This window comes from Vicugna pacos, chromosome 8 (assembly GCF_048564905.1).
Source record: "Vicugna pacos chromosome 8, VicPac4, whole genome shotgun sequence".
Lineage (NCBI taxonomy): Eukaryota > Metazoa > Chordata > Mammalia > Artiodactyla > Camelidae > Vicugna > Vicugna pacos.
The window spans coordinates 54,317,553-54,344,454 of NC_132994.1; the positions used below are offsets into that span (position 1 = coordinate 54,317,553).

Below are 26,902 nucleotides of genomic sequence, written 5' to 3' on the forward strand. Positions count from 1 at the left end.
GGGAAAGAAGAGAACTAGGGGACCGCTAAGGCTCCTCCAGTGCTGAGATTTTGACCTAAGTACTGCACGTGTGCACGCACACACACACACATACACACACAATAATTAGTCATCTTGGAAGATGCTTGGAAAACATGTTTTGTGGACAAAGGTGTTTGGAAAATGCTGTATGATCTCACCTTCTTGTATAGTCACAGTGAACATCAATAATTTGCAGAATCTGAAGAATCTCATGTGTATTAGTCAGAGTTCTCCAGAGACACAGAACCCTGACTAATACAGATTTTGGTTGCAAGAGTGGTTTAAGAGGAACAGAATCTTCATGATGAGCTTTCTGAACTGGCCCAGGCTTTCTGGAATTAGCTATCTAATATGACTGGACTTACAGATGCTGATTACTCTGTTTCCATCAGTAAAAGGAGCACTGATGAGTCTGTGGTGTGATGGGGCAGTAAACATAGGCAAAATATCAGCACTGGATACTCTTCAGCAAACACTTAAAAGAGGCAAGTTTCTAGGTACCCACATATATAATCCCTTCACTTTTTTGTCAAATTAACAAATATAATGAGATTGGCTAGTTACTCCTAATGTTGCTGGACAAAGTGGAAAAAGGAAAGAATGAGCCAAGGGAGTCAAATTTCCAGCTCAAATGCGGCATAAATGACCTGAAAACTTCCATGTCTGCTCTGAAAGAGACTTATACCCTGAAGCTGCAGAGCTGAGATTCCTGAAAACCAAGCCCAGGATCTTATCCTGCTAGTGGCTGAATTACAAAACAAATTGAATTCCTGACATTGGAGAGTGTCTACTATTATGGAATGGAAAGGAATGGGATCCTGAAAACTGAAAAGGAGACATATGGTGAGCCCCTGATGAAGCTGGGGGCATTGAATCCCCAAATTCTCAGTAGAAGCAGCCTCTCTACCTATCAGAATACCATAGCCTGGGTGTCTTTAATATCAAAAATTTTTCTCACAGTTCTAGGAGTTCAAAGTCTAAGATCAAAGTATCAACATGTTTGATTTCTTCTGAGGCCTCTTTCCTTGGCTTTGGACAGCAGCCCTCTTACTCTGTCCCTACTTGGCCTTTTCTGTAGGCTCACGCAAAACTGGTGTCTCCTTGTGTATCCAAATTGCCTCTTTTTTTAAAAAACACAAGTCAGATTGGATTAGAGGCCACCCTAATGGCCTCATTTTGACTTCATCACCTCTTTAAAGGCCACATCTCAAAATATAGTCACATTCCGAGGCATTAGGGGGTTACAGGTTCACATATGAATAGGGGGTACAATTTAGCCCATAACGTTGCAATTTTTAAAAGTTTAATTCTGTTAAACTTCTGTGTTTCACAAGCACATTTGACTACATCACCCTTAATTTACACTCAATTATATATCCAAGAACAATGTTCCTCAGTTTGAATTTATTTCAATGATGACCTAGATTTATATAGCAATATCAATATTTATACAATATACAAAATATAATATAGAATTTATGTAATGTATATTATACATGTTTAATTTTTATAGCAATATAAATAAGAATATGCCTAATAATAAAAATGTATTACGAAACAATTGACAAAGCACTTTTATCCATGTGATTTGATTCCCGCCTTTTAAGAGGTATACTGGGCAGACATAATTACCCCTACTTAACAAAACAGAAGATTGAACGAAGCCCAGATTCCTTAATACTTACCAAGTTCATAGAGGTAGTCAATAGCTTCTCATATTATTGATTTCTTCTCTATGATACAACTTTTAAATACTAGATAATACCCACCCTCCCTTAACCATAGCTCTCACTTCAGATTAAGACATGTTTGAACAGGGATTGTTCCATATTAGTTAAAAACACAGACTGTGGAGCTGGTAACCCTGGTTGCAAATCTGCCTTCATGCTCTCTGACCATGTCATCCAGGGAAAGTAATTTCCCGCCTCCGTCTCTCAGGTGTGATACTGACAGCAGTACTTATCTACGGGGGTTACTGAGAGAATTAAGTGAGTTAATTCATGGAAAGTACTTCCAGCATTACCTACCACATACTAAATGCTCAATAAATGTTAGCTATTATTATAGAAATATAAATTACTGGTTTTAATAGCGAAATAACATTCTATAACAGATGTAATATAACACATTCAACCATTTCCCAACTGAGTCCAGTTTTTGCCATCTGTTTCCCTTCTGAAAAACAAACAAAAAATGAACAACACTTGGAACTTAAAATAATCCCAAGTGCCATGTTGGCACGGATGCCTGGAATGAAGAATTCCCAAATATCTCCCGGCCCTGAGCAGCTCCAGCAGTGAGTGTGGTGTCCTGATGGTCCTTCTGAGGTCAGCAGACTTGTGTGAGTGTCTCCGAAGAACAGGCTATCTCGTGGGACTTTGAGTATTTCCTGCCCGTGATCAGCAACATCTTTTCTTGCAGTGTTTTGGCAGGTTTGTCCTTGTTCCCGGCCAGAATCAGGAAGTTCAGAAGCACATGAAAACAAACAATACATTGAAAGCGTCTCTCAAATTATTCAGAGTTCAAAAACACAAGAAATTATTCAGCAATATTGGGACTTGGTTGGTATTTTATCTTATTAATTATACTACTTGTCATTAATGTGCCTGTCCTCTTCTTCCCAGTGAATACTTTTCTTTGCACTTTTCCATTGGATTTTTTTTCTTGAAGTGCATTTAGGTATAGGAAGTGATTACACAGGGTATCACTATATTCTGCAAAAATTTGCAGGCGTTTTCATGACCAGGACTGTTTTACCCTCTGTGCAATTTTCAAATTATATTTTGTCACTAATATCATTCTTAAGGATTACTACTGTTCTTAAGATCAGCATGATTTTTTCCTAAAAATTTCTTCCCTTTATTTCAATGATCATAGTTGAATCAACTGCAAGCGAACAGTATAAAGTGCTACTTCTCGAAATTTTACTTATCATTGATGATCATTGAAATATTGGCTTCTTAATAAAACCCTCCTGATTTCCCAATTCCTTGTGATGCTCCAAGGGCTCTACTATTTTATACTACTGTTACTCGACTAAATCCAATGGACTTTTTCAATCATCATTTCACTCATGCTTTCAGCAAGATCTATCTGAAAACCATTTCCTCTCTCTTGAATGGCTCTCTTCCATGACAAAAAGAGCTTCTGGATTTCCTCCTACTTCTATGGCTGCCCCTTCTCCTGTATAGAGTCCTCCTCCAGCAAGATATGAAATGTTACAGTCGCTTAAAGCTGGATGCTAGGCCCTATTCACTTATCACTTCATTTCCTAGGCAACTTTTTACATGCCTATAGTTTTGTTTGATTTAGAAATTTATATCTTCATCCCAGACATTCCTTATGGGTCCAGACCCATAAGTCCAACTTCCCACTTGACATTTTTGCATTGAAATCCCAGGAATACTTAAACTCCATGTGGCCAAAGTTGATGATATGAACTTCTCCCCACAAATCCAGTCCTTCTACAATTGCCTTTTTCTATGGTTAGCAAAAATCAGTCATCCAGTTACGAAAGCCAGAGATCTAGAAAATATCCCTGAAACTTTCATGTGCCTCAGACCACACAGGCAATTTCACATGTCAGTTCTACCTACTAAAAAATCTCTAAAACTCTATTCATTTCTCTACCAGTAACACTACCATATTCCAAGCTACCATTTTTTTCTCACCTGGAGTACTACAGTGATTTCCTAACTAGCCATTCTTGCCCCTTCCAAACTGTGTACCCGAAGTTGTTTGTTTCAATATGCAAATCTGATACATCATCTTCCCCTTAAAATCATCCCAGGACTTCCTAACTCTCTTGGAATAAGGTCAGATTCCTCAGCCTGTCCCACAAAGCCCTGACACCTCTCCAACCTTATTTTACACCATGGCCCACCACATCCACTTTGTTCTCTTTGCTGTAATATACTAGGCTTTGTTACAGTAGCTCAGATATGCCATCCTCCTGCAATAAAACCTTTGGACACGCACTCCTGTCTGCCTGGACTGTTGCCCTGAGGGTAATCATGTAACATGTGATCTAGTAAGTATACTTTTGAGTGTGAAAGGGGCACTATTATTTATTACAGCAGGAAAGACAATAGGCGTAAATCAAGACCTTCCAGGGCAAATTGGGACACATGTTCACTTAAATTAACGCCTGTTCATTCCCCAGATCTCAGATCAAATGTTACCTCCTTGGGGACGCTGACAAAAACCTCTCTGGCAAAGTAAAGTTCATTATAGCTTTCTTAACATCAGTATACCTCTCATATGTTCCACTACCCAAAGCTGCAACTTTACATTTATGCGTATCATTGTTCTGTGCTGTCCTCTCCAATAGATTGTAAACTCCAGGAGGCCAAGGCTCCTCCCAAGATTCTTCACCATTGCATTGCCTGCCAGAAAGATCGTGTCTCATAAATATCATTTATATTAAATACCATTTATCAAATAAAGGACATGAAATGTCTTTCTTCTTTGGGAGTTTCCTTCTTCTGTCATTGGCAAACCAACCGTCCAGTTATGCAAAACAGAAATCTACCGATTATCCCTGATGCCTGCCTCTCCCTCTGCCCCGATATTCAGTTCCTCCCCGTACAGCCTCCTCTCACTCCTCTTCCTCCTCTTCCTTCTCTCTCTTTCTCCTCCCCCACCTCTCCTGCTCTATATACATTTTTTCCTCTTTTTCCAGAAAGCTAACACACTCATCAGATATGAAGGGCATCTCTTCCTAATAACAAGTGGTTTCTGAAAATAGCATTGCTAATTTAAATCATCTGCTTGTACTCACAGAAATTTGCTTACTGACGACTCGGAATGAAAGTCTAAATCACAGCTTCAGTCGTGGCTCTAAAAGGTGAAGTCCTTTTAAATGTAAAATTATATTAAGTTGAAAAATTGAATGTTAAATGATTCTCTTTCAGTTCTACTAACTGAAACATTTTTTATGGGATTACTAGGAAGCCATTTTAGACCCAGAAATGGTCAGGTTATTTATCCACATAAAATCATAAAGCCTCAAAGTGCTTTTGAGAGAGGGATCCAAACCCAAATAGCCCAGTCTCACTAAAGGTTAGACTCCTTGCAATTTATACCATATTTGCTTGTTTCTATGACTCTCGAGTCTCTTCTAGATTATTAATTATCTGAGTGCAAGATGACATTTAACGTAACTTTTTTAAATTTTATGTCTCAGGGGTGGGAATTAGGTTTGTTTATTTATTTATTTATTCTTAATGGAGGCACTAGGGATTGAACCCATGACCTTGTGCATGCTAGGCACATACTCTGCCACTGAGCTATACCCTCCCACTAACGTAGCTTTGTGTTTCCCTTTCCCTGCCTACTTTTCAACACTTTGTACTGTGTTTGCCTGAGTATTTGTTGAAATGAGCTGAATTAGTCTAGGGTCTCCTCAGAGCCTGCCCCAGAATTGGCCCTTTTGGTGACCCATTTACCCAAAAGTTCTGCTGCCCTACAAGATAGCTAGATCTCCAGCAGACTCTAGACTCCTTGTGGTCCAGCCTGCATCATGGGGGGCTCGTGGCTTCTCTTCTCATGCTGGGCCTGCACAGCAGTGGTTTAGAGAGCATGGGCTTCCAAGGCCACCTGACTTCTCATCCCAATTCAGTTACTGACAAACTCTGTGTTCCTCAGCACGATGGGGTTGCTACACATACCTGCCTCAGGCGGATTGTTATGCGGACCAAACCGGCTCATACATATATGGTCCTTAAAACAGTTCCTGACTTGGGGGTGGGGGAGGGTATAGCTCAGTGGTAGAGCGCGTGCTTAGCGTACATGAGGTCTTGGGTTCAATCCCCAGTACCTCCATTAAAAATAAATAAATAAAACCTAATTACCTCCCCCAACCAAAAAAAGACAGAAAAAAAAAAACCCCACAATAGTTTCTGACCTAGAAAGTCACCTAAATAATACCTGTTACCATGGAGAAAGGGACAGGAATCTCAGAACAGTAACAAAATAAGAATATTAAATACTGGGTTTTTTTTTTCTTTTGAGTGCCTATGATGTGCCGGGCATTGCGTGTGTGTGTTTGTTTATCATACATTTATTAAAAAATAACAAACTTTGCTTTGGTGAGATTCTGGAGATTAAAAAAAGCATTATCCCAGAAATAAGTGAATAGCGTGCAAGCTTACACTGGTGTTTTCATTACTTAAGGCAGATCCAGATCACGCATTCCCTAAGATGGCCCCTTAGATTATTCCCCATCTTCTCAATCTTTGTAAGAAGACATGTTCTTGGTGTTCTTTTAAGTTTTTTTACAGCTTCTCGGAATTCTCTTTAGGCATTCCTGCTGCTTCTTGTTCAATATCTTTTTTTATTAGACTCCTGTGTTCCTAGTGATTGTAACTTTTTTTTCTCATTTTCCCTCTGTAAAACCATCAAGTTGAAGAATGTCTAGTCTGAGTTAAAACATATCCTACCTACTTTAGAAAATAAAAGCACTACTATTTATATATTCACCTCTGCAGCAGTGAAGTCCCAAAATGCACATTTGTCACAAAGTATTTAATAATTCTAAGCTAAAGTTGCAAGGTAATACAATATAGGCAACAGAATATTGACTCTAACTTGGTGAAATTTCTCTGATCTTGGTATAATGATCAAAGTTTGTTGTTTTTTTTTTTTTAAGAGAAGAAAGAACGAACTTTTCTCACATGCAAGGAAAACTTTATTGTTCCTTTTGCCAAAAGTGTGGTTTCTGGACAACTAGCTCCTGGTCCCTCCTCTCTTTCCTGTACACAAAGCACCCTCAGTGCAGCCCAGGAATACACAATTAGTGCAGCAGATTGCTGGGCAGGTTCCTAGTAACCAGACAGGCCCAGGCCCACTCAAGAAAGGAAAGCAGAAGATGGAACCTCTGTGTGGGAAACTTGGGTCTAATCAGCCATCTTGGATCTCGCTCGCGCTTTCAGCACTCAGAACGGCCCTTTCTGCCTGACTTATCCAAACTGGCTGCTTGTACTAACCCGTAAATCTGTGGAATGATTAAATTGTACAACCTTTCCCCTCTTTGTTTGGCTAAACATCTTAGGAGAAGTAATTCAGCTTGCTAATTGAGAGTAATCATCTGAAATATTCGAAGCCACCAGCTGTGAGGCAGCACAGCCTGTTGAAAAGTCCTGTGTGAGATTTGGAGATCTGGGTTCTCTCTGCCTTAATTTTGCAAGTTTGCAGCAGTGACATGAATTAGTAATGTCTAAGGAAACCCAAAGGAATACCTCTCACGAGAGCATCTCCCCTCCCGCCATATGTGGGCTGCCCCACAATGGCATCTTTCTGACTCTACCACCACTCACCTTCCTCCTTCACTGTGATGCCCTACGCATGTCTATCTCGGGGTCCCTGCAGCCTTGATCATTATCCTCTTCATTCGTTTCAGATACTATAGGAGCATGGTAGCTACTGCTCTGTCCCTCTCCAACCTCCTTTCCCCACCCTGAAATGACCTTGACACCAAGACTGGGGCCAGAGTCTGGTTCTCCTCATGTGGCCCGTGTTTCAGCCACTGTAAGTTGTCATCGCTGTCAGAGTCTCCACCTTCTTTGCCAGTTACATAAGAGGCCACATAACGTCTGCTCCCTCCCAAGCTTCTATTAAACAGAGACGGCCCGAGAGGCCAAGTGGGCAAGAGGTCCTTCCCGGAACCACGTCCCCTGGGGGGTGAGTGGCTGTCTCAGCTCTCTGCCTGTGTTTGCAGCTTTAAATACCCAAGGACGACATGTTATGTTTTCAGCCTGAAGGGGCAAAAGAGAAGTAGCCCTTTCAAAATAAGAATTCCCCTGCTGTTTGTTTCGTTTTGGAACACAATAAGAAGAGACTGAGGACGCGGCTCTGAGCTGTCAGCGCTTCCTCCCCTGTTTCCACAGCACCTTTTCGTCTGCCAGAAAAAAAATGTTGCTTAAGTTAAACAAGGGTCTAATGAATAGTCAAAATAATTGTTTAGCTTGGATATAAGGCCTTGGGTAAATAGATGATCGCTGGAGACCATGGGCCAGGAAAAGCAGTGCAGCAGGACACCACCCGTTCTGTTCTTCGGCCATCTGCCCAGTGGCCTCTGCTCCTCCAGGGACCGTTGTTACTGAATTATTTCTCTCTTCCCATGAGCATATTAAAGCACTTTACTGTCAGAAGAGGCTCATGACAGCAAGGAGAAGGAGTGAAAACTTACAGAAAGCAATATATATCTATATCAGAAATATATACTGAAAAACATTCATTTTTTCACATTCAACCTTAGATTAAATAGAACGCTCAAGATATGGAATCTTTGGTTTGTTTGTATTTAACTTTTCACGTTGAAACATTTCTAAAGTGCCCTGTTAGCCCACTTGCAATTGTCCTGACTCCTGCCTTGCTAGTATTTTTAACATGATTTCATCCTTTTTTAAAGCAATTATCTGCTACACCTAAAAGCCATTGTCAGGTTTATGAGTATCTGCTTCCAAGATGGTAATTGTAGTTATAGACAGAATAAGCACTGGAACGGAGCCTTTCAGGTCTGGGTTTTGTAGCTTGTTGTTGTTGCAGTTGATTTGTTTTGTTTGTTTGTTTAGGTATCTTTGTTATCAACTTGCTTCATTGTTATTTGTCTCTTATCCCCAAAGGGGAGTTGCATTATAAAGATTCTACTTAATTAAGAGCTTGAGTAAATTGGTTGCCAAGTTGCTTGAGTTCTACTGAATAATATTTTTAATAATTGCTTACCATTTCTTACTGGAAAATAATGGATGCCTTGTTGATCCAGAGCAGGATTTGGTCGTCTTACTCTACAGACCATTTCCCCTGAACTGCTGTGAGAATAAACAACATCTATCTGACTGAATCTCCAGTTCATCAGGGGGGTGGATTCCCCTGGTATTTAGTTTCCAGGAATCATGATGAATATATTTTTGGTCTATCGGCAAATAAGATCAAAGCATACATTATGCAGTAAAAAGTTAATGCTTAACCGTTTCTACAGTATTTTGTATCCTGATAATATAGGAGAATGGTTTAAAAAAGGGGATGGAGCCAGTTCTTGAGTTGGAGCACAAGCTCCCCACTCACCAGCTCTGAGTGCAGACAAATTATCAGATTTCCATTGGCTTCAGTTGCCTCATCTGTGAATGGTCTAGTAATAATAATAATACCTCCTTCATTGGGATGTTGGGTAGATGATATGAGGTGATGCATATAAAATGCTCAGCACAGCAAAAGTATTCAATAATGTGAACCATCTAGTTATTTTCAGGCACCTTATAATTTCTTCACAACAATCCTGTGAAGTGGGGGGAAATGCTATGTAATACTCATTTAAATATTAGCAAACTGGACCTCAAGGTGATTATTGATTTGCCCAACATCACCCAAGATGGCGAAATGCGGATGATGTCAGTAACGGGAGTTCCCTGATTCCTAGCGTCTCACCCTCCTTTTACCCATCTGCCACCTCATGCTGTCTCCTCACAGTTTCTCTAAATCTAAAGTCTTACAAGATGATGGGCTACCTCTGCCTTTGACTCTCAGATGGACAAATGGGATAAACTCCGGCAGAGGCTTTAAAACCCCCATCGATATGAGACAGAAGTTTTCTGGGAAAACAGTACCATTAGAACTACAAAGTCAGGAGGAACTCTCTGGTAATACTGAGAAGAAAATACCAGTGGAGAAGTGATTTCCAGTTGGTGAGCCTGAAACCCACGGGAGACACCCAAAGGGATGATACAACCGGTGAACAAATCCACAAGCCCAGCCAGCTTTGCAGACAAAGATGGTCTCATCTCTACATAGGTTTTCAAGTATATGTCTATCTTACTGTCATTCATAAAATAGAAATCCATTTAAAGGCAGTGCTGAGTCTGTTGTATCATTTAACATGCTGTACTTTCTCGATAAATACTAAAAGCACAACTTCTATCATGTGGAGGGTCTATGATTTTTTTTAATTTTGAAAACCAGGCATGCACATTTCATAAGGCTAAAAACCAATGGTATTGAGGGGGGAGCTCTGCCTATGAAGTTTAACAACCTAAATTTAAGGACTCGCCCTGCTAATTATAAGCTTAAAGCACCGTAAACTCAGGCAGTCAATTAAAGTCAATAGACGAATGGATAAAGAACATATATACATATACATATACATATAGATACACATATGTATCTATATATATGTGTGTATTTCTATATATATATGTGTCTGTATATATGTGTGTATCTTTGTAAGCTGAAGCCCTGGTGCCACGTATGTCTTACACACACACACACACACACACGCACACATACACAGAGGAATATTACTTAGCCATTAAAAACAAATGAAATTCTGCCATTGCAGCAAAGTGGATGGACCTAGAGAATATTATGCTCAGTGAAATAAGTTAGAAAAACACAAAAACTGCATGCTATTACTTCTACATGGAATTTTAAAAATAATACAAATGAATGTATATAGCAAAACAGAAATAGACTCACAGATAACAGAAAACAAACTAGTGGTTACCAGAGGGGAGAGAGGAGGAGGGAGGAGCAAGATAGGGGTATGGGATTAAGAAATACAAACTAGTATGTATAGACTAGATAAAGGATGTATTATGTAGCACAAGGAATTATAGCCATTATCTTGTAATAATATTTAAAGGAGTATAATCTGTAAAAATACACCTGAATCTAGTATAGTATTGTAAATCAACTTTACTTCCATAAAAATGAATAATAAAAATATGTAAATAAAGTCAGTAGGTATCTACTGAGAGCCTTTAAGGGGTCTGAGTCCAGAGCTGAGGCCAGTGAGGGGAATAGCAGTCCTTCACCTTCTTCTCTGAGCCTCTATTTTCTCACTTGTAAAATAAGGAGACTAACGGTGAGCCTCCTCACGAGGCTACTGTGAAGACCCTATGACAGAAATAAGAAAATAAATATACAATGATGTGAAAGTGCTTTGTAACCTCTTTGGAGAATTATAAACATAAGTTGCAAGACAACTCAAGGAAAAGAAAACCCTTCAGCTTTCCCCAGAATCTTTCCTAGAGCTATTAACCATCCATCCCCATGAAGTTATCAAATGCAAGCATTACCTTCTTTGGTGTCAGATTATACTCATATTTTTAAGTGTACTTTTCAGTCTCTTCCCTCCTCCTCCGACTCTGTTGTGTTCTATAAATTGTAACATTCTTTAATATCAATACAGCACTACAGTATCAGATTATACAAAACATTAAATAAAGCATCGATATAAAGTTCAAAGCAATGAATAGCCCAAGGGATCACAGCTTGCAGTTTAGAAGCCCACATATGCACAAGGCCCATCTGTGAGGGATATTTTAAACACTGTTGATTGCCTGAGTTACAGCTGATGGAGATGTCACCCAGGCCCTGGTTAACTCCAGGAGCTGAGAGAAGACTGTTCCTCCTGTCCACTGGGAGGCTGAGCCCCAGGTGCCACGTCATGTCTGAGAAAGAGTGGTTTATGGAGGTGGACTCTTCACTCCTGGAATCGAAACCTCCCCCCATTTAGGTCTTCAAGAAATATATTGGGTCTCATGTATTTTTACCTCTTCTCTGATTCCGTATTATATGTGCTACCGGGTGAATTGGGACTTTATATCTCTTTTTGTCAACAGAAGACATTCACTTAGAGTCTGCCAAGTACCAGACAATAGACAAAGCACTACAGAGAAATGTAAAACACATAATACAATATGCATGACCCCTGCTTTGCAGGAGTGTAGCAGGAAGTAAAACCAGCGTTTATTGCTGGGCAGCAAGTGTTATTTTAGATTCTTCAACCAATGATACCTTGAAGTGAGGCAGCTGAGGCTCAGAGAAATAAATTTCTGGGATCACACAGGTTATCTAAGCCAGAGTCTGCGCCAGGTTTAAACAAGGTTTACCTTATTTGAAAGTCCATGCGAAATGTTTCCACTCTACTTCATTGCTTCCCTTAATCAAGGAAAGTGAACACAGACATTAGAAGAAACTGACAAATGAGCAAGTGCTAGAGAAGTTCTACAGACTCGTAGGTGTAAGGAAGGTTAAATGTCTCGAGTACCCAGAGCGAGACTGGCCCTGATCTGAGCAGATTCTAAAGAAGATCAATAATACAACCTGGAAAACAAGGAGTGTGGATGCCAGTTAGAAGGGGAAAAAAAACAAAACAAAACTGTGCAGTAACCAAGAGAAATAACACTGTGGGCAATTAAAACTTCTAATTAAAATAAAAGCTATAATCCCAGCATACCATTTGTCCGCCAGATTAAGATGCTTCATCTTTATGGTTCTAGGAAGAATAAAAAGACTGTGGAAACTTTGTAAATTACCAAAATGTTCACAGACCATCTTCCAGGCAAACACAAAAGGAGTGCTGCTTCATTTGTTATACTGCCAAGTTCATCACGCAGCGTTCATTAAATACCCTTCCCGCATAGCACTCTCTTAAATGAGGTGAATGGAATCGTTTTCCCCCCGATCTTTAGTGTTGGTTCCAGTGACAGTAAGTGGGTAAGAGGATTTACAGAGGAAAAGTGAATACACTTGGCAATGTTTTCAAACATTTGTTTGTATTTTCTATTTTCTAGGAGATGTACGACTGAGGGGTCAGACGGGGGTTCCTGCTGAACGCCGTGGCTCCTACCCATTCATTGACTTCCGCCTACTTAACAGTGAGTAATCAAGTGTACCTGGAAAGGAACAAATGTTTCCTTAAGAAAAAAATTCTCACTTCCCTCTGAACTTCAAAACCCTCGGAGGTCTGCCTTCCTTCCTCCATCTCTCCCCTCCCATTAGGAAATTAACCCTTTGTCTTTAGATTTCCGTAGCAGTGAAGTAATCCAGTCCCTGCCTTACCTCTCAGAGCTTTAGGGAGGGTCCAGTGAGATCATGTCAGCTTTAAAACTGCAAATCTTAGTGGTGAGGGTAAGAGTTCAATGGCAGAGCCCGCACTGGGTCCTGGGTTCAATCCCTGGTGCCTCTGTTAAGGGGAAAAAATGTAAATCTTAAAAACTGTGAAGCCCTATACAACGAAGCTGTTCCTTTCATTGTCAGGAACATTCTCTCCACCTTCAGCCAAGACTAGACTAGAGGAGATTCTATTTTATTTTTAAAACCCCACAGGGAAACCTAGTCTACTGCTGCCCTTAGTAATTACCCATTATCTAATTCTCTCTGCTTTATCTAATCTGAGTCTCTGAAGTCTGTTCTCACTCTCCTGGCAAAACTCCTCACCCTGGGAGGTCCTTTTAGTCTGCACTTGCTGCTGCTTCCTCCATCATGACTACCTGGAACGTTCACTTATTTCTACCTTTCGCCTTCATATACTCGTCCTCATTTGGAGTTTTGCTCAACCTCTGGTTCATAATTCTCTTAATCTCAAGTTCCTTTGAAAACCCAAACCAGTGACCATTTCCCCCTCCAGACTTCATGTCTTCTAACAATTACAGTCATCCTTCACTTTGGACTTGGGAATCAAGGGTGAATAAAGTGGATAAATCTCACAATTTGATCCAGGGTTTTCAGTATTGGGTTCTTGTATCACTTCCTGTCCATAAATTTCAAAGTGCTAGGTTGCACCCACAGAATATTACTTTCTTTGAAATAAACAAGTTCAACTAAAGAGGTAACTTGATTTACTTTGACCCCAAAAAATTAATAGGAAAAACTTGGAACTTGCTGCTTTGGATCCTTAGATCCTCCAAAGGCCAATAAAGCGTGGACATGTTTGTACTTCCACTGGCTTGTTAACCTCTCATAGCAGTGTGCAGCTCTTTCAGAGACAGAGAGACTTGGAGTAACTCTTTTTCTACCAGAGACAACCCCCCGCCCCGCAGATCCCAAAAAGACACATTTTTAGAAGATAGAATTGAGTCACTAGACCAACGCAACATTGGTTACAGCCTGTGGGGAGCTCTGACAGTGTCTCTTACGTCTTCTTATAACCAGCTACCCATGGAAGTTACCCCTTTGACATCCTCTAGACTGTATAGATTTCCAGGTGTTAGGAACATGGTTCCACCAAGCAGGGTGGGGATAAGAAAGGGTCCAGTTCACTGCCTCATGTAGACCAGGACTCGCCATGGCATCACATACTGCAAGTCAGAGGCAAAAAATAACCAAAATGCCTCTTTTCAATAGTAAACAAGATGTTATATCATGGTTTCTAATATAAGGCATGAACAAATTAGAAAAACAGGAGATATTTCTCTTTATAATTCTAAGATTCCAAATGATGAACTATTTTTTTGTTTATCCTAGTGTTAATAAGCAATGTCAACTGCTAATGATAGTTAATCTTTGCAGGTGGAATTACAGAAAATTTAACTGTCTACATCTCAGGTTTCTGTAACACTTGGACTTTTTTTAATACCTTATTTTACTTTTTTAAGCTGAAAAAAACTAGGAAATATAGAAGAATTTAAACAGAAACTCAAGGCAGATAATATTTCACTGTTACGTTAGTCACAATATAAAAGATCATCTGTAAGCAGGTACCGTCCTGTCACCCCCTGCTGTAGATCCTCCAGGAACTTCTAGCAGCTGGACTCAACGCTAGCTTCCTTCCCCTACCCCAGATGCTCTCTGCCCTCCACCCCCATTTCACCTGTTGCTCATGAACTTCCACCCACTGAGTGACAGTGGTGGCCATCCGTCCCGCAATTCCCTTTCTCCTCTGCTCTGCCCCCAACTCTGGGTAACTGTTTCACTCAGAGCTCTTTATCAGTAACATATGCTGAGCAATATAAATTTACCTTCTTTTTATAATTATTTTACAAGCGGTCTCAATTTTTTTTCCTAGGTGTAAAAATTCCTATATGTAGACTTTAGGATCCTGAAGGACACTCTCTTTATAGTTACTGACCTCTCAGTAATTCACGTTAACATACCAGTTAAAGAGTCCCCTCAAAAAGATTATATTAAATAATTACAAATGTCAGTCATCCTCTTCACTTAAACAGCTCGGATAGAACTCTAATATTTTTCGTTATCTGTGGTACCTCCCATTCCATTGCCTAATGCTTTCATATACCTTGTTAGTAAGTTGAAACTAGAACCAATGACATTACTGTGGTCACTCTCCACAATTTCCTAGCTTTCCTAGCTTAGTCTGCAATTAAAGCAGCTTGTCACCAAGTAGCAGCTGACATGTGAACATCTGTATTATATAGCATCACATAAGATATAATATATATGTCATAGCTCTTACTGCTTTATAGTGTACAGTCTACTTAATTCTCTTTAACCTCATTCATGTCCTTGTGGTTTGCCTGAGGTGTTAGTGTGCACTTTCTGCCTGAAGGGAAACATTTTCAATATAACTTTATAAGAAATGTTAGACCCCTAAGAACATTTCCAATTCTACATGGTAAGTACTGAACTAAAGTGATTTTTTAATATCATTTACCTTAATTTTGAGTCCGTGTTTTCCAAGTACAGGCACAAACCCAAGAATCCATTTTCTTCAGGTGCTTACACTTTTGCACACTCTCCCAAGGAACTAGGAATTTTTTCAAAAGTCGTTTATAGGAAAAACTGAATCACCACAGCCTCCCTTCCCTGCCTGCTTCACTGCAGCCTTCCTTCTAAGGTGCTAAGTGAAGCTTACGTGGCAGCCATTCCCTGTCCAAAGTGTCCCTGGCTGCTTACCCTCTACCACACACTCCGCTGTGCCTCGAATGACTGAAACACTCACAAGCAAAAATGTACACTAAGTAGTAAGACCCGTTGTACTTCTCCATCCATGGGCCCCACTAGCCACAGCTCCAACTGGTCATAACAGGACAGGAGACATCAGAATTCATATCTAAAATAACTTTCCTTCTATCAGAACACAGTTCCTAGACATTAAAACAGAGAACTAGATCAGAGATAGGCAAACAATAGCCAATGCACCAAATCTGTTCCTCACCCTGCCTGTTTTGTCAACAAGATTTTATTGGAAAACAGCACACCCATCCGTTTATGTGTCATGTACAGATACTCACCCTACATAGCAGAGTAGCTGCAACCAAGACCATATGGCTCAAAACACATAGTATATGGCCCTTTATAGAAAAAAATTACAAACCCTTAAGTTGAATTTTTAAACAGAGCAAAAGGGTTTATGACATCTCTATAGATACATTCAGTCCAGTCTATTTTCCTTTGTTAATGTCTTTTTTTTCTTTTCCATTGTCATTCTTTTCCCAGTGTCATCAGTTCACTTAAAGAATAGACTCACATTAACCAAATTTACATGCAATAGAAGTATAAACAAAAAGGGAAACCCTTGCTAACCCAGATTTGAAACTCCACAGTTATAATTTCTAAATGCATAAATGTTCTTCTGCAAGAGGTGCTGCTTTCCCCAGCTTTTTTGAGGGCATAGCACTGCCATGCTCATGTTCCTCTCAGCTACATATAAGGTGAAAATGTATACCTGGTCTGTCGGGCATAATCCTAATTTGCAGCTGTTGTCTAGGCATACTTATTAATAATGTGACCTTTCAACTCCCAAAATAGCCTGGTTTGGACAATAAATTACAAGGCCAACAGATTGTATAGTTTTCCCTAGAAAAGAATACTCCAAGACACTTCTCATATGTCACTGGCAATCTGGGAATAAAGATCAGAAAGTCCTCCTCATATGAATTCCATCCAGATTAATAGAAATATGTGAGATAAAATTACTTCTTAACAGCCAGTTTCATTTTCTGTTTATATTTTATACAATTTAGAAAAGAGACATCTCTATGAGTTTCTAGAAGCTTCTTTGGATAAGTAGCAGGAAACTGTGGCTTTTCAGCACCATTGTGTGGGACACAGGAATCATGGCATTTTAAAGAAGAGAGTCATCTTTACATCTAAGCATAAAGGTTCAGAATAGAATGAGAGAAAAGGTAACAATTATTTTTATTCCACATGAGGTTCTAAAACAGAGGACTGGAGGAGAGCAGGGGAGATGGGGATGTAATGGCTCATATTATCTCCATGCTGATTTCCTACATATTTATTTCATTTACTAACTTTGGGGGGAAACAAGGGAGAAGAAAATGTAGAGAGGAGTGTTGAGAGAAACGTGTGGCCACAGAGGTGAATGTCGCAGACGCAATTACAATTTTCTGCAGAGCAGGTGGCTCCAGCGACCCCTTCTACGATCTGTCTCTTGGCTTAATATAATCAGTGGCCTGTGTAGATAATGACTAGGTGGAGATGTTCCCGTAGCAACCATTTCAGAGCAACACGATGTGATTTCCTCACTTGCTCAGCAAAGGAAGTGACATACAAAGCAAACATTCCCTGGGATTGTGGAGCTTGAGGGAGAGAAACAGCATCGGCTGGAGGTTTCAGGACACCAAATATCAGCTGCCGCAGAGAGCCTGGAGCTCCAGGCCAGCCCCCAGGCTGTGCAGTAGTAGGTTAATTGGCTATTTGTCTTTTCCTGTCAGTTAATTTGCTAATCTTGGTATTTAAAGTTCTGTTCCTCCAGATCTGCCTCCCCAGGCAGGGCCATTATAACGGCATAAGCATGTGGTAATTTTAGCAGGGTTACAAAAAATATTTTCCTTTGCTCATTATTTCCAAAATAGAACTAATATTTACAAACATATAGATTAACCTTTTTATGAAGAAGTGACCCAGAGATTCAAATGCTTTTTTAAAAGCTTCCACCCAAACATGTTACACCCTGCAGAAATATTAAATACATTCACAAGAGGACTGTCAACCAAAAGCCACTCAGTGTGCTACAAACCATCTGGTGATGATATCTCCATCTTAAAGAGGGAGGGGCAATTTGATTACAAACTCCCTTTTCTAAGAGAATTCCTAGCAGATAGTGACAGCCTTTCATTAATCTTAAAAATAACTTGTAATGTGAGAGCCACACAAAATGTAAGGAACCTAAACTAAAATGTGACAGTTAAGATGTTCAGGGGGCTAACTTGCTATGAATAGATAAGTAAGTTCTGAAATGCACAGCACAGTTGTTACAGTCAACAAGACTGTATTCTATACTGCAAAGTTGCCAGAAGACTAGATTAGATCTTAATTGTTCACATCCTAAAAATGAAATGATAAGTATGTGAAGTGATAGAGGTGTTAGCCATGGTTAATCATATTGTAATATATAAAGGTATCCAATCAACCTGTTGTACACCTTAAACTTACACAATGGTTATACCTCAACTTTAAAAAAAAAGAAAAATTTAAAAAGAGAAAATAAAATAAAAACATCCTATAAAAATGTTACTGTGATTTGAAAGAAGTCATGCTGAGAGGATGATATCCCACCATCTCCTAAACCCTGTGGTCCCAGCCCTGTGGTCCCCAAGCAGAGAAGGGAGGTGCTGGTTGGGATGAGCTCAGACTTCTCCAGTGCCAAGGTAACGCCTCACCATTTCAAAGTTCAATATTTGCCTTCCTCTGGAAGAAAGGCAAGGCATTGGTTGTGGTTTTAGTGCCTTCTGACTCACCTGGGACATTCTCCATGGTGGGCACTCAGGGTTTCTGGCTGCAAGTTCCTCAGCACTTCAGATACGGAAGTGCCAGACCTGTAGGATGGTCAGCCACCAGCATGCCACTGCATGCAGAAGACAGGGTTGGTGGTGTCTGCACTGTTTCCCTCATTCCCTGTCGCTACTCATCATTGGCCATCAATGGAGTGCCTCCAAGGGTAAGCAGTATGCCGGGTGCTAAAGATGCGAAGATGCATGAGACATAGCCACTGCCTTCGAGGAATTTCCAGAGACATAAGCAAATACATTTTGATGTGATGTCATGCATCACATAATACGTGCATATAAAGTAAGAGTATACATAATATGAGAAACATGTCTGTGTCAAGATTCAGAGGAGAGAGTGATAAACTTTGGGGAAGTTAGAGAAGCGAAGAATTCACTCTGTCTTGGGAAATTAGAGAAGGCTTTCTGGAGGAACTAAAACATGAGTGGTTACTGAAGCAATGATGATGTCAAGGAGGGCTTCACACTGAGGCCAGCGTTTAGGGCCGATCTAGAACATGCCCCAAGACCTAAGGAACCAGGAAAGTGCCGTCAACTATTCTAGCCAACTAGGTATAAATATTATGGGAGAATGAGGTATTCAAGTAGGAGCCAGAGAAGTCATTCAATATACCTGACTGTCTGGGGAAAACCATATCCAAAAGGGGTTCCTGGTGTTGGTCTGGTCATCAGAAGAACCAGAGGTGAGGTCAACGGTGGGGAAAGTGGAGGCTGACGGGAAAAAGATGGTGAGCTCAGTCAGGACAAGTTGCTCGTAGGAGGGTCAAGCGGAGATATCCAGGAGGAAACCAGAAGTATGGGCCTGCAGTACGGGTGAGAGAGGCAGGTTTTGGAAGCTCCACTTGGTAATCACATCCACCCATGAGCAACAGGTCCAGAACAGGTATCACAAAATCAACTTGAAAATACTTTGTTCAAGTTCTCTTACAGTGTTAGTTTATAATAAGCTTGATTTATCAAAGCACAAGTCCACCAACGATAAAGCCCGCAAAGAAGGAAGTTTCACCAGCAATTTATTTTCCTTTGTGAGAAACAGTTTAGACATCACAGTTCAGACATCACCCCATCCCCTCCCCTCATGGATTCGATTCGGTACAAACATGGCCGGTTGTGTCAGAGCCCTGAGGGTTTGCTAACTCCCCTGAATACAGCACAGAGAAATGGCAGTTTTGTACTGCAGCATTTCCTTGAGTAAAACCCTAATCCACTCGGAGTATTTCTGGCATAGTGGCTTCTTTGGATTTCTGGAGTCAGTAAAATACAGAGGGAAGCAGGAGTAAATCAAGTTTCTTTTGACTGAAGTTTCCCTATGAGTCACTGAGCTAGAATGACTTGTTTGTTAAATAAAATTAAATTCAACCTCCTACCCAGAAGCAGCACAGCCAATCTCTTATGACTTCATTAACAAACAAAATGAGAGGTTCTGTCCTCTTACTGCGACCCTACCCTCAAAGTTTCAGAAGCTTTAAGACTCACCATGGACCCATTTAACTATCTATGTGAAAAAATAGAGTGTTTCCATCCTTCAGATCTTTTGTGTGTTTCCAAACTGAGATCTCAGGGTTAACACACAAGATTGAGATCTTGTTTCTTTCTAACTAGCAAACCAAATTGCCTTGGGGCACCTGGGTGATTTGTTACCTGTAAGTAACCATAAGAGGGAGGGCAGTAGAACCCACACCTGAAGAAAGTGGCAGCAATTACAGAGGCAAATCTCAAGGGAAGGTGGCAAACATCCCTGCACCTAACAACGGCCGCCACAACAGCATTAAGATGAGAGGCGCTTAATCCCAAACCCAGGATGCAGGCGGCTGGCTGTGGGGCCCTCATAGGCAAGGCTGCCCGAGGCTGTAGTCTCCTGAAGACCGAGAAGCACAGGAGGGATGCTGTGCTTCCGTGTCTACCCTGGCCGCCCCACCCAGAGCCTGCGTGCCCTAACTGCACTACCCAGGGTACACACTGAGCGGAAAGACCATGAACTTTCAAGTCAGACTGGGTTTGAATCCTGCATCTTCTGTGAGCATGCGAAAAATACCCAGACTGCTTAATGGCCACACATATGGAAGGACATTGTAACACCGGTCTCACTGGATCGAGGTGAGAGGTAAATGAGCTCGGTATGTCCAGCAGTCTGTCTGGTTAGGAATAGGTCCTCAACAGATCTAGTAGAACTTCAGGTGTACCTACTTCCTCTGCTGAGTACACCCTTTCCCAGCCACCTCTTCTCCTGGGAGATATCTACATTCATCCCTCTGTATCCACAGGGGATTCACTCCCGAAGACACTCCCATGCCTGCCCCGCCCCACGCAGAAACCAGAATCCGCGAATACTCAGATCCCTTACGGTCCTCCCTCCACGTCCGCAGCTGCGGAACCCGGGGATGCTGACAGCTGACTGTATTCACTGCTGAAGGCATGGCCCAGCATTACGACCTTTGTGAAGCCTTCTTCAATCCTCCTGGAAAACTAACTAATTATTCCCATATCTGTGCTCCAACACATCTTCAAGAAGGTATCCATCACACTGTAACTGCAAACTCTTTGAACCTGAATCTCCAACTAGTATATTTTCTAAACATCCTGAGGTGATCTGATGCAGCAAACCTGGACCTTCCATGAGTATTTGGGAACCACTGATACAGTCATTTATGCCACACACATATCAAATGGTAGTAATACTAATAGCTAACGTGTGGAGTCCTTAAGTTCTAGACACTGCTTTACGTGCTTTGCACAGATTGACTCATTTAATCCCCACAAGAGCCCCATAAAGTAGGCACTACTATTTAAAAAGAGGAAACTGAGGCCCAAAGAGGAGGAATAACTCACCCAAGAAATAACTTGTCAGCCAGAATTCAAACTCTAAAAATACAACGTCAGAGCACAAGCTCTTGACCATAATGGGCTACAATTCTTCTTTATGTACGAAATTCAAAGGCAGTACATGTGTGCAATACATTCCTTTTATGTGCTGTGTATATGACAGTTTCTCATATTAAATATTTTTCTTACAATAGTTTTCTTTGTATAGCACATTTAGACTGTTTTCCTTTTTAGTATCAAACTGCTTTAATATCATTGAACAAATATTTCTATAACTTAATAAGAAATTTGTAATTATACACAACAAAGATAGGAGATTTTGCAACTTTTCAGCTCTTTTTCCATGTTCCTATTGCTCTGGCAAAAGGTGCTGAGTGACAAATTGTTCATTTCATCACCTGACCTTGCATTCTCTGATAAGAGAAGGGTGTGGTGGTGACAATTGAGGACACTTGTCAGCTGTCCCCGAGAAGAAGGAGATGGAATCACTATTGTGACAAATTTAAGTCAAATTTGAGGCTGCCACCGGTTGCTTTATTTTTTCTCAAGGGAGAGTTGGTTATTTCCTGTCATGCAAACTGCATCATTGAAAGACAGTTTCTCAAAATGTTTATAATACATTAAGTAAAAAGAAGCAGGATATAAATTGCATATCTTAAAAGAAGATCTCAGTTATGTTTTTAAAAATACACCAGAATTTTAAGAGATTATTTCTAGATGACTATTATTTCCCTCTTTCTGCTTTTTCTGTTTTTTATACCATAAGCATGTATTCCTCTTATATTCAGGAAAAAAAATGAAATTTTATTAAGAAAAAAACTGAATGTTGACCAGAAATAGAACCTTTATTACCTTTTTCTAAATGAAGTAATATCAGAGCACAGAAGATGAAGTTGTAGCCATAGGCTAGGCCGTTTACTGGGCTACCTTGGGAAACTGGTTAGAAATTGTGAGGTTGAGTGGTAATCGAAGCTATGTATGTACTTCACAAGGATGGCTTGTCCTTTAAAGATGAAACTTACTCCAAAGAGCATGAAACCAAAGTTTTGCAAGCAAGAAACAAACAAAACACAAGAGAGGCCAAGTGACTCCCTGAAAAGTAATGGAAGAGTTAAGATCCAAGATTCAGGCCTTTTGACACTGTTTTTCCACTCAAGTCACATGGCCTTTCATATTCAAACATTACCTTAAAGGTATAAAATTAATTTTACCACTTTCAGTGAGAGAAAAGATAAAACAAGGATCCCCTCTGAAGGTGGTGGGTTTGGATTCTGGCAGCAGCGGCTGCCCAGACCTCTGTGTCCTCCGGTTTTCCGGCTGCAAAAGGAGTGAGGAGTAAATACCTCACAGGGTTATTGTGAAAAGTAACAAGTAAATATGTGTAAAATGCCAGCACAGTCCTCATAGCAGTGCAGATCCTCAGTGCACGTGGGCTTTTATCGTTACTGTTACTCATTTTCCCATTTCTCTGTGGCCATGCTTGTGAGAAGAGGACGTAACACATAAACACGTTTGACTGATACTGAAGAGAGTGGTTCATTAACCCTTTCACTCTTTTACGTATTCATTCATACACCAAATCTTTGTTAAGCTCCCCCCGCAATGCCAGATGCATCTCTTTCTGAAGTGTGGTCATAAAGTAGTAGAGAGAAAATGGTAGCTGGAAACATAGCGTTAGGGAAGTTTTTTGGTTTTGTTTTGCTTTTGCAAGACATTTAAGCATGCTGAAATTATGGTGAGAAAGATCTAATTTAAAAAAAAAACAATGGACTATATGAGAGAGAAAGTCATAACTAGGAGTTGTGGGGAGGGGAAATGCCCCCCTCTAGCCCTCTTGAGTTCTTGTGGCTGGATTAGTAATAAAACTGACACCAGACAGATGGTCAGGAGAAAAAGAAACGCATTTTAATTCATGCACATGAAGATCTCATAGAAACGAAACCTAAGAAGTAGCCAAAGCAGGCTACTTTCATACTTTTCAGAGAAAGAAGCCACAGATTTGTGAGGAATTGACAGGACAAAGAAACTTAGGTTTTAGGTGCCCAATTAGTGAAGAATCTGAGCAGAGTCTGGGCTCAAGGTAGTGAATTAAAGCAGTTACAAGGTTTGTTTACCTAGGCTTCTCAGCCCTAATTCCCAGTCTTCAGTGACAAGGATGTCCTACTTCCAGACACAGAGGGTGCACCTTGCACGTGAGAGAGTTCTTTCCTGCTTTCAGGGAGACAGCGAGGAATCAGCGTGTCCTTCTTAACGCTGGCCATTTCTTAAGTAACTTTAATTTAAAATAATCAGTATGCCATTGAGGCTTATTTTGGGGTGGCCTCCCTGGGCCCCAACAGAGTAAAATGTCCTGAAAATGTAGTAGGTAGTAGGGAAACTGGCAGTTCATCTCATAGAACAGAACGGAGGAAGGAATGGGGGCAGAGTAAGAAGTTTTGTAGGGTTTGTAGCAAAAAGGTAAGGAATTTCCCATCTACTGACTTTCAATGTCTCCATGAAGTCGGAAGCAGGTGGAGAGTGGTGGAGACAAGGCCCTGGAGGACCCTCTGAGCCTGCCCAGAGAGTGAGTTCTGTGCTCCATCACAGCTGTGGCACCTCTAAAAAGGAAATTCCAGCAACAACATGGTGGGCTGCCCATCCCCCACCCCTCCCCCACCTCCTGGCCCGGACTGTAAGTCTGTGTCATTGCTTTCCCTTTTGCTCATGGTGGGAGCCATTACAGATAAGCTTGTCAGCACTCCTGCCTCCCCCTGTATCCTACATCTCTCCACAATGCAAAACTGAAAACAAAGAACGTGATGACCTCCTGTCAAAGACTCCCCTCTCTTTCTTGGACTTACTTGTGCTCTGTGGGTAATACAACCTGTAAGGAATGTCCAGCCATGAAAACGAGTTTTCCTTCTGTCTCCTGTGTCTCTGCCCTGCACACCTACCCCACGACCACCCACAGGGGCCAATTCGTCACATGCAGACAGCTGCGGCTGTGGCTAGTTTATTTCTAGGCAGAGGTGGGAAGATGTTCCCTCCCTGCTCTTCTTCCCCCAGAGTCTATGGACTCTATGGCAATGTGAAGATTTCTAGCACCTTCTCTCTCAAAAGTCACCAAGAATTAGTCAAGGAGAATAAACTTACCTTAGCGTAGACTGCAAACCCCAGTGTCCCCCTTCCCTGTTCCACCTACCATTTTTTGCCAATCCCTGCCATGTGGAGAAGGAAAATCCCCCATCTCCTCTCTTCTTCTTTTCTCATTCTTTCATTTCATGCCTTACCAGATTTGCTTTATTTTCTATTTTGGAGACAATTCTTGGTAAAGATCAGAAAGCTAAAAATCTATCCAAAAAATCTTCTCCTGGGAAGACCAGGAGTATCTCTCTCTGTCTCTCTGTCTCTCTCAGAATTAAAGGTAAACTGGATTAAGCAATTCATATTTATTGAGAATATGCTGACTGCCAGATTATGAGATACAGGAGATAAAGGATAAACAAAACATTTTGGGAAAGGCTGGTACACAACTCAGAGAAACACCAGACAAATGAACACCAGATAAACTGGCAGATGCCAAGGAGGCTCCCATGAGAGCATTGGACATTCTAGAGAAGGACCTCATAGAGAGGTTCACATTTTTAGAAGTGGAAATTTTTTTTAAAGTTCATTCAGAATAAAGATCAGGAGTGGGGAAATGGGTTCATTCAAAAGGTGAGTCCATTCGAGTACTAGAGTGAATGTGTAGTATCAAAGGGAGGGAGTTGTGCAGCTGGAAGGAATGTTATCAGAACTGATGTCAAATTAGGCTGCAGCATAAGGGTTGGTTAGAACTATACCAAGAGCTGTCTTGAATACCAGTTTGTTCTCTACTCTGTAAAACATGAAATGGAGATCACTGAAGACTTGTGGATAAAGAAAAAAAGGTTTTCTCCTCCCCTGTAGCTTGCAATAGCAAGTGGTTGCTTCTTCTTAACATTAAAAATGTTACAAATAAATGGCCAGTTATTACAATGAAAATGCATTCCCTGTGATTTCAACACCTTTTATACCTAAGAGCAAGATTTCTTTAGCAACACACTTTACAAAAACAGCATATACTGCTCTTGGTATCCAATTTCTATTTCCAGTTTGTTACATAGAAAGTCTAGGATCTCATTTCTAAAAAAAATTAATCATTGTAACTCTGGAAATTAGCTGATATTTATTGCAAATGTTCTATGTGCTAAGCACTCTTCATGTATAATCTTATTTATTCCTCTTGACAGTGTGGTAGGTTCTGTTAACTATCATCATTTTCAATTGACACAAGAGGCGATGGAGGCACAGAGAAGATGCCGACGCCCACATAGCTGTATGGGACAGTCAGGTTGCAAAGCCGCACAGTAGGTTCTAGAGAGCGTCCTCTGCACCCTCTGCTGGAAGGCTTCCCGTTACCCCCCTGATACTGATGTGTCCTCCTCAGACAGGCCTCCAGACACAGAAAGGCTTCTGGGATCCTCTTTTTCATTGATTTATTCATTCAGTAGATCTTTATCGAGCACCTACTATTTATTGTCAGGCACTGTTCTAATCGCTTAGCTCCAGCAGTAGGAAGGAAACAAACAAATAAACTTCTTTCTTTTAAAGGACCTCTTCTCTTAGAGTATTTTCTCTCTATCACTAATCCCTCTTCATTATAGCAGTGATCATTCTTTAAAGGGCAATATTAGTTCTCCAAAATGTCAACACTGTTCTTGATACCACACTGCCAAAGCATCCTAATATTCATGTAAAAAATTATTTTCAAAGATAAATAAATGATAATAACTCAGAGGGGAATGTTTTAAAAGATAAGGGTGAATTAATATATTGAAAGACAAACACGTTCTAGTCAGTTGAATGTTTTAATTGGGAATTGCCAAACATGGGTAGCCTGTTTTGAAAGAATTATAATAGAACCAAAAACTTCTAACACAAAAGCTATTTGGGGCATAACTCAGTTTTTCTTCAGTGACTCATGATTTCTCAGAATCTTCGAATGTTTCAGAGTTGATTATTTTAAACAGCAGTTATTAACTGGAAGTTCAAAACAATCTTTGTGAGGAGTTTAGCTTTCTTATTTTTAAAATTTCCATTTGCCAAACTTACACAGGCCAATGGTACCACCTGAGACTGAAAATAATCTAAAGCAGAGGGTTTTTATTTCAGCTTTGGAAATGACTAACAGTAATACAATGGATGAATTTCATCTAACGTTAATAGCCGGGTAGGTAAAAAACACCCACTGTATGGAAATTAATAAGACATGTCACTGAAGTCTTATGACAGGAATGTTCTTAGAGTATTTTTGAACTACCTATTTAACAGCTCTTACTACCTTAAATCACCCATTGGTATTATTTTTTAAGTGCCTTAAGTAGAGAAGATTAACAGAAGGAACACTTATGCTCCTTTACATGGTAATTAAGAGGCTCTGATAACCATTTACCCATGATATTAATGGCATGAATAATAAGAAAGGGTGACTCGAGGTAATTTAAGGACAATTTAAATTACATATGAAAAATGAAAACCTGAGCTGGAGTGGTAGAAAATCCTTAAATTCC

At 40.4% G+C, this 26,902-nt stretch overlaps 1 protein-coding gene across 3 annotated transcripts in view; it reads left to right on the top strand.

The window, feature by feature from the left end:
* PDE7B (phosphodiesterase 7B) overlaps window positions 1-26,902 on the top strand; it is a 289,001-nt gene that overhangs the window by 203,400 nt on the left and 58,699 nt on the right. For all 3 annotated transcript variants that reach the window (XM_006200080.4, XM_015235831.3, XM_006200081.4), the window contains one exon: window positions 12,594-12,677. In XM_006200080.4, coding sequence (XP_006200142.1) covers window positions 12,594-12,677 — 84 coding nt within the window. The remainder of the gene's footprint in view (window positions 1-12,593; window positions 12,678-26,902) is intronic.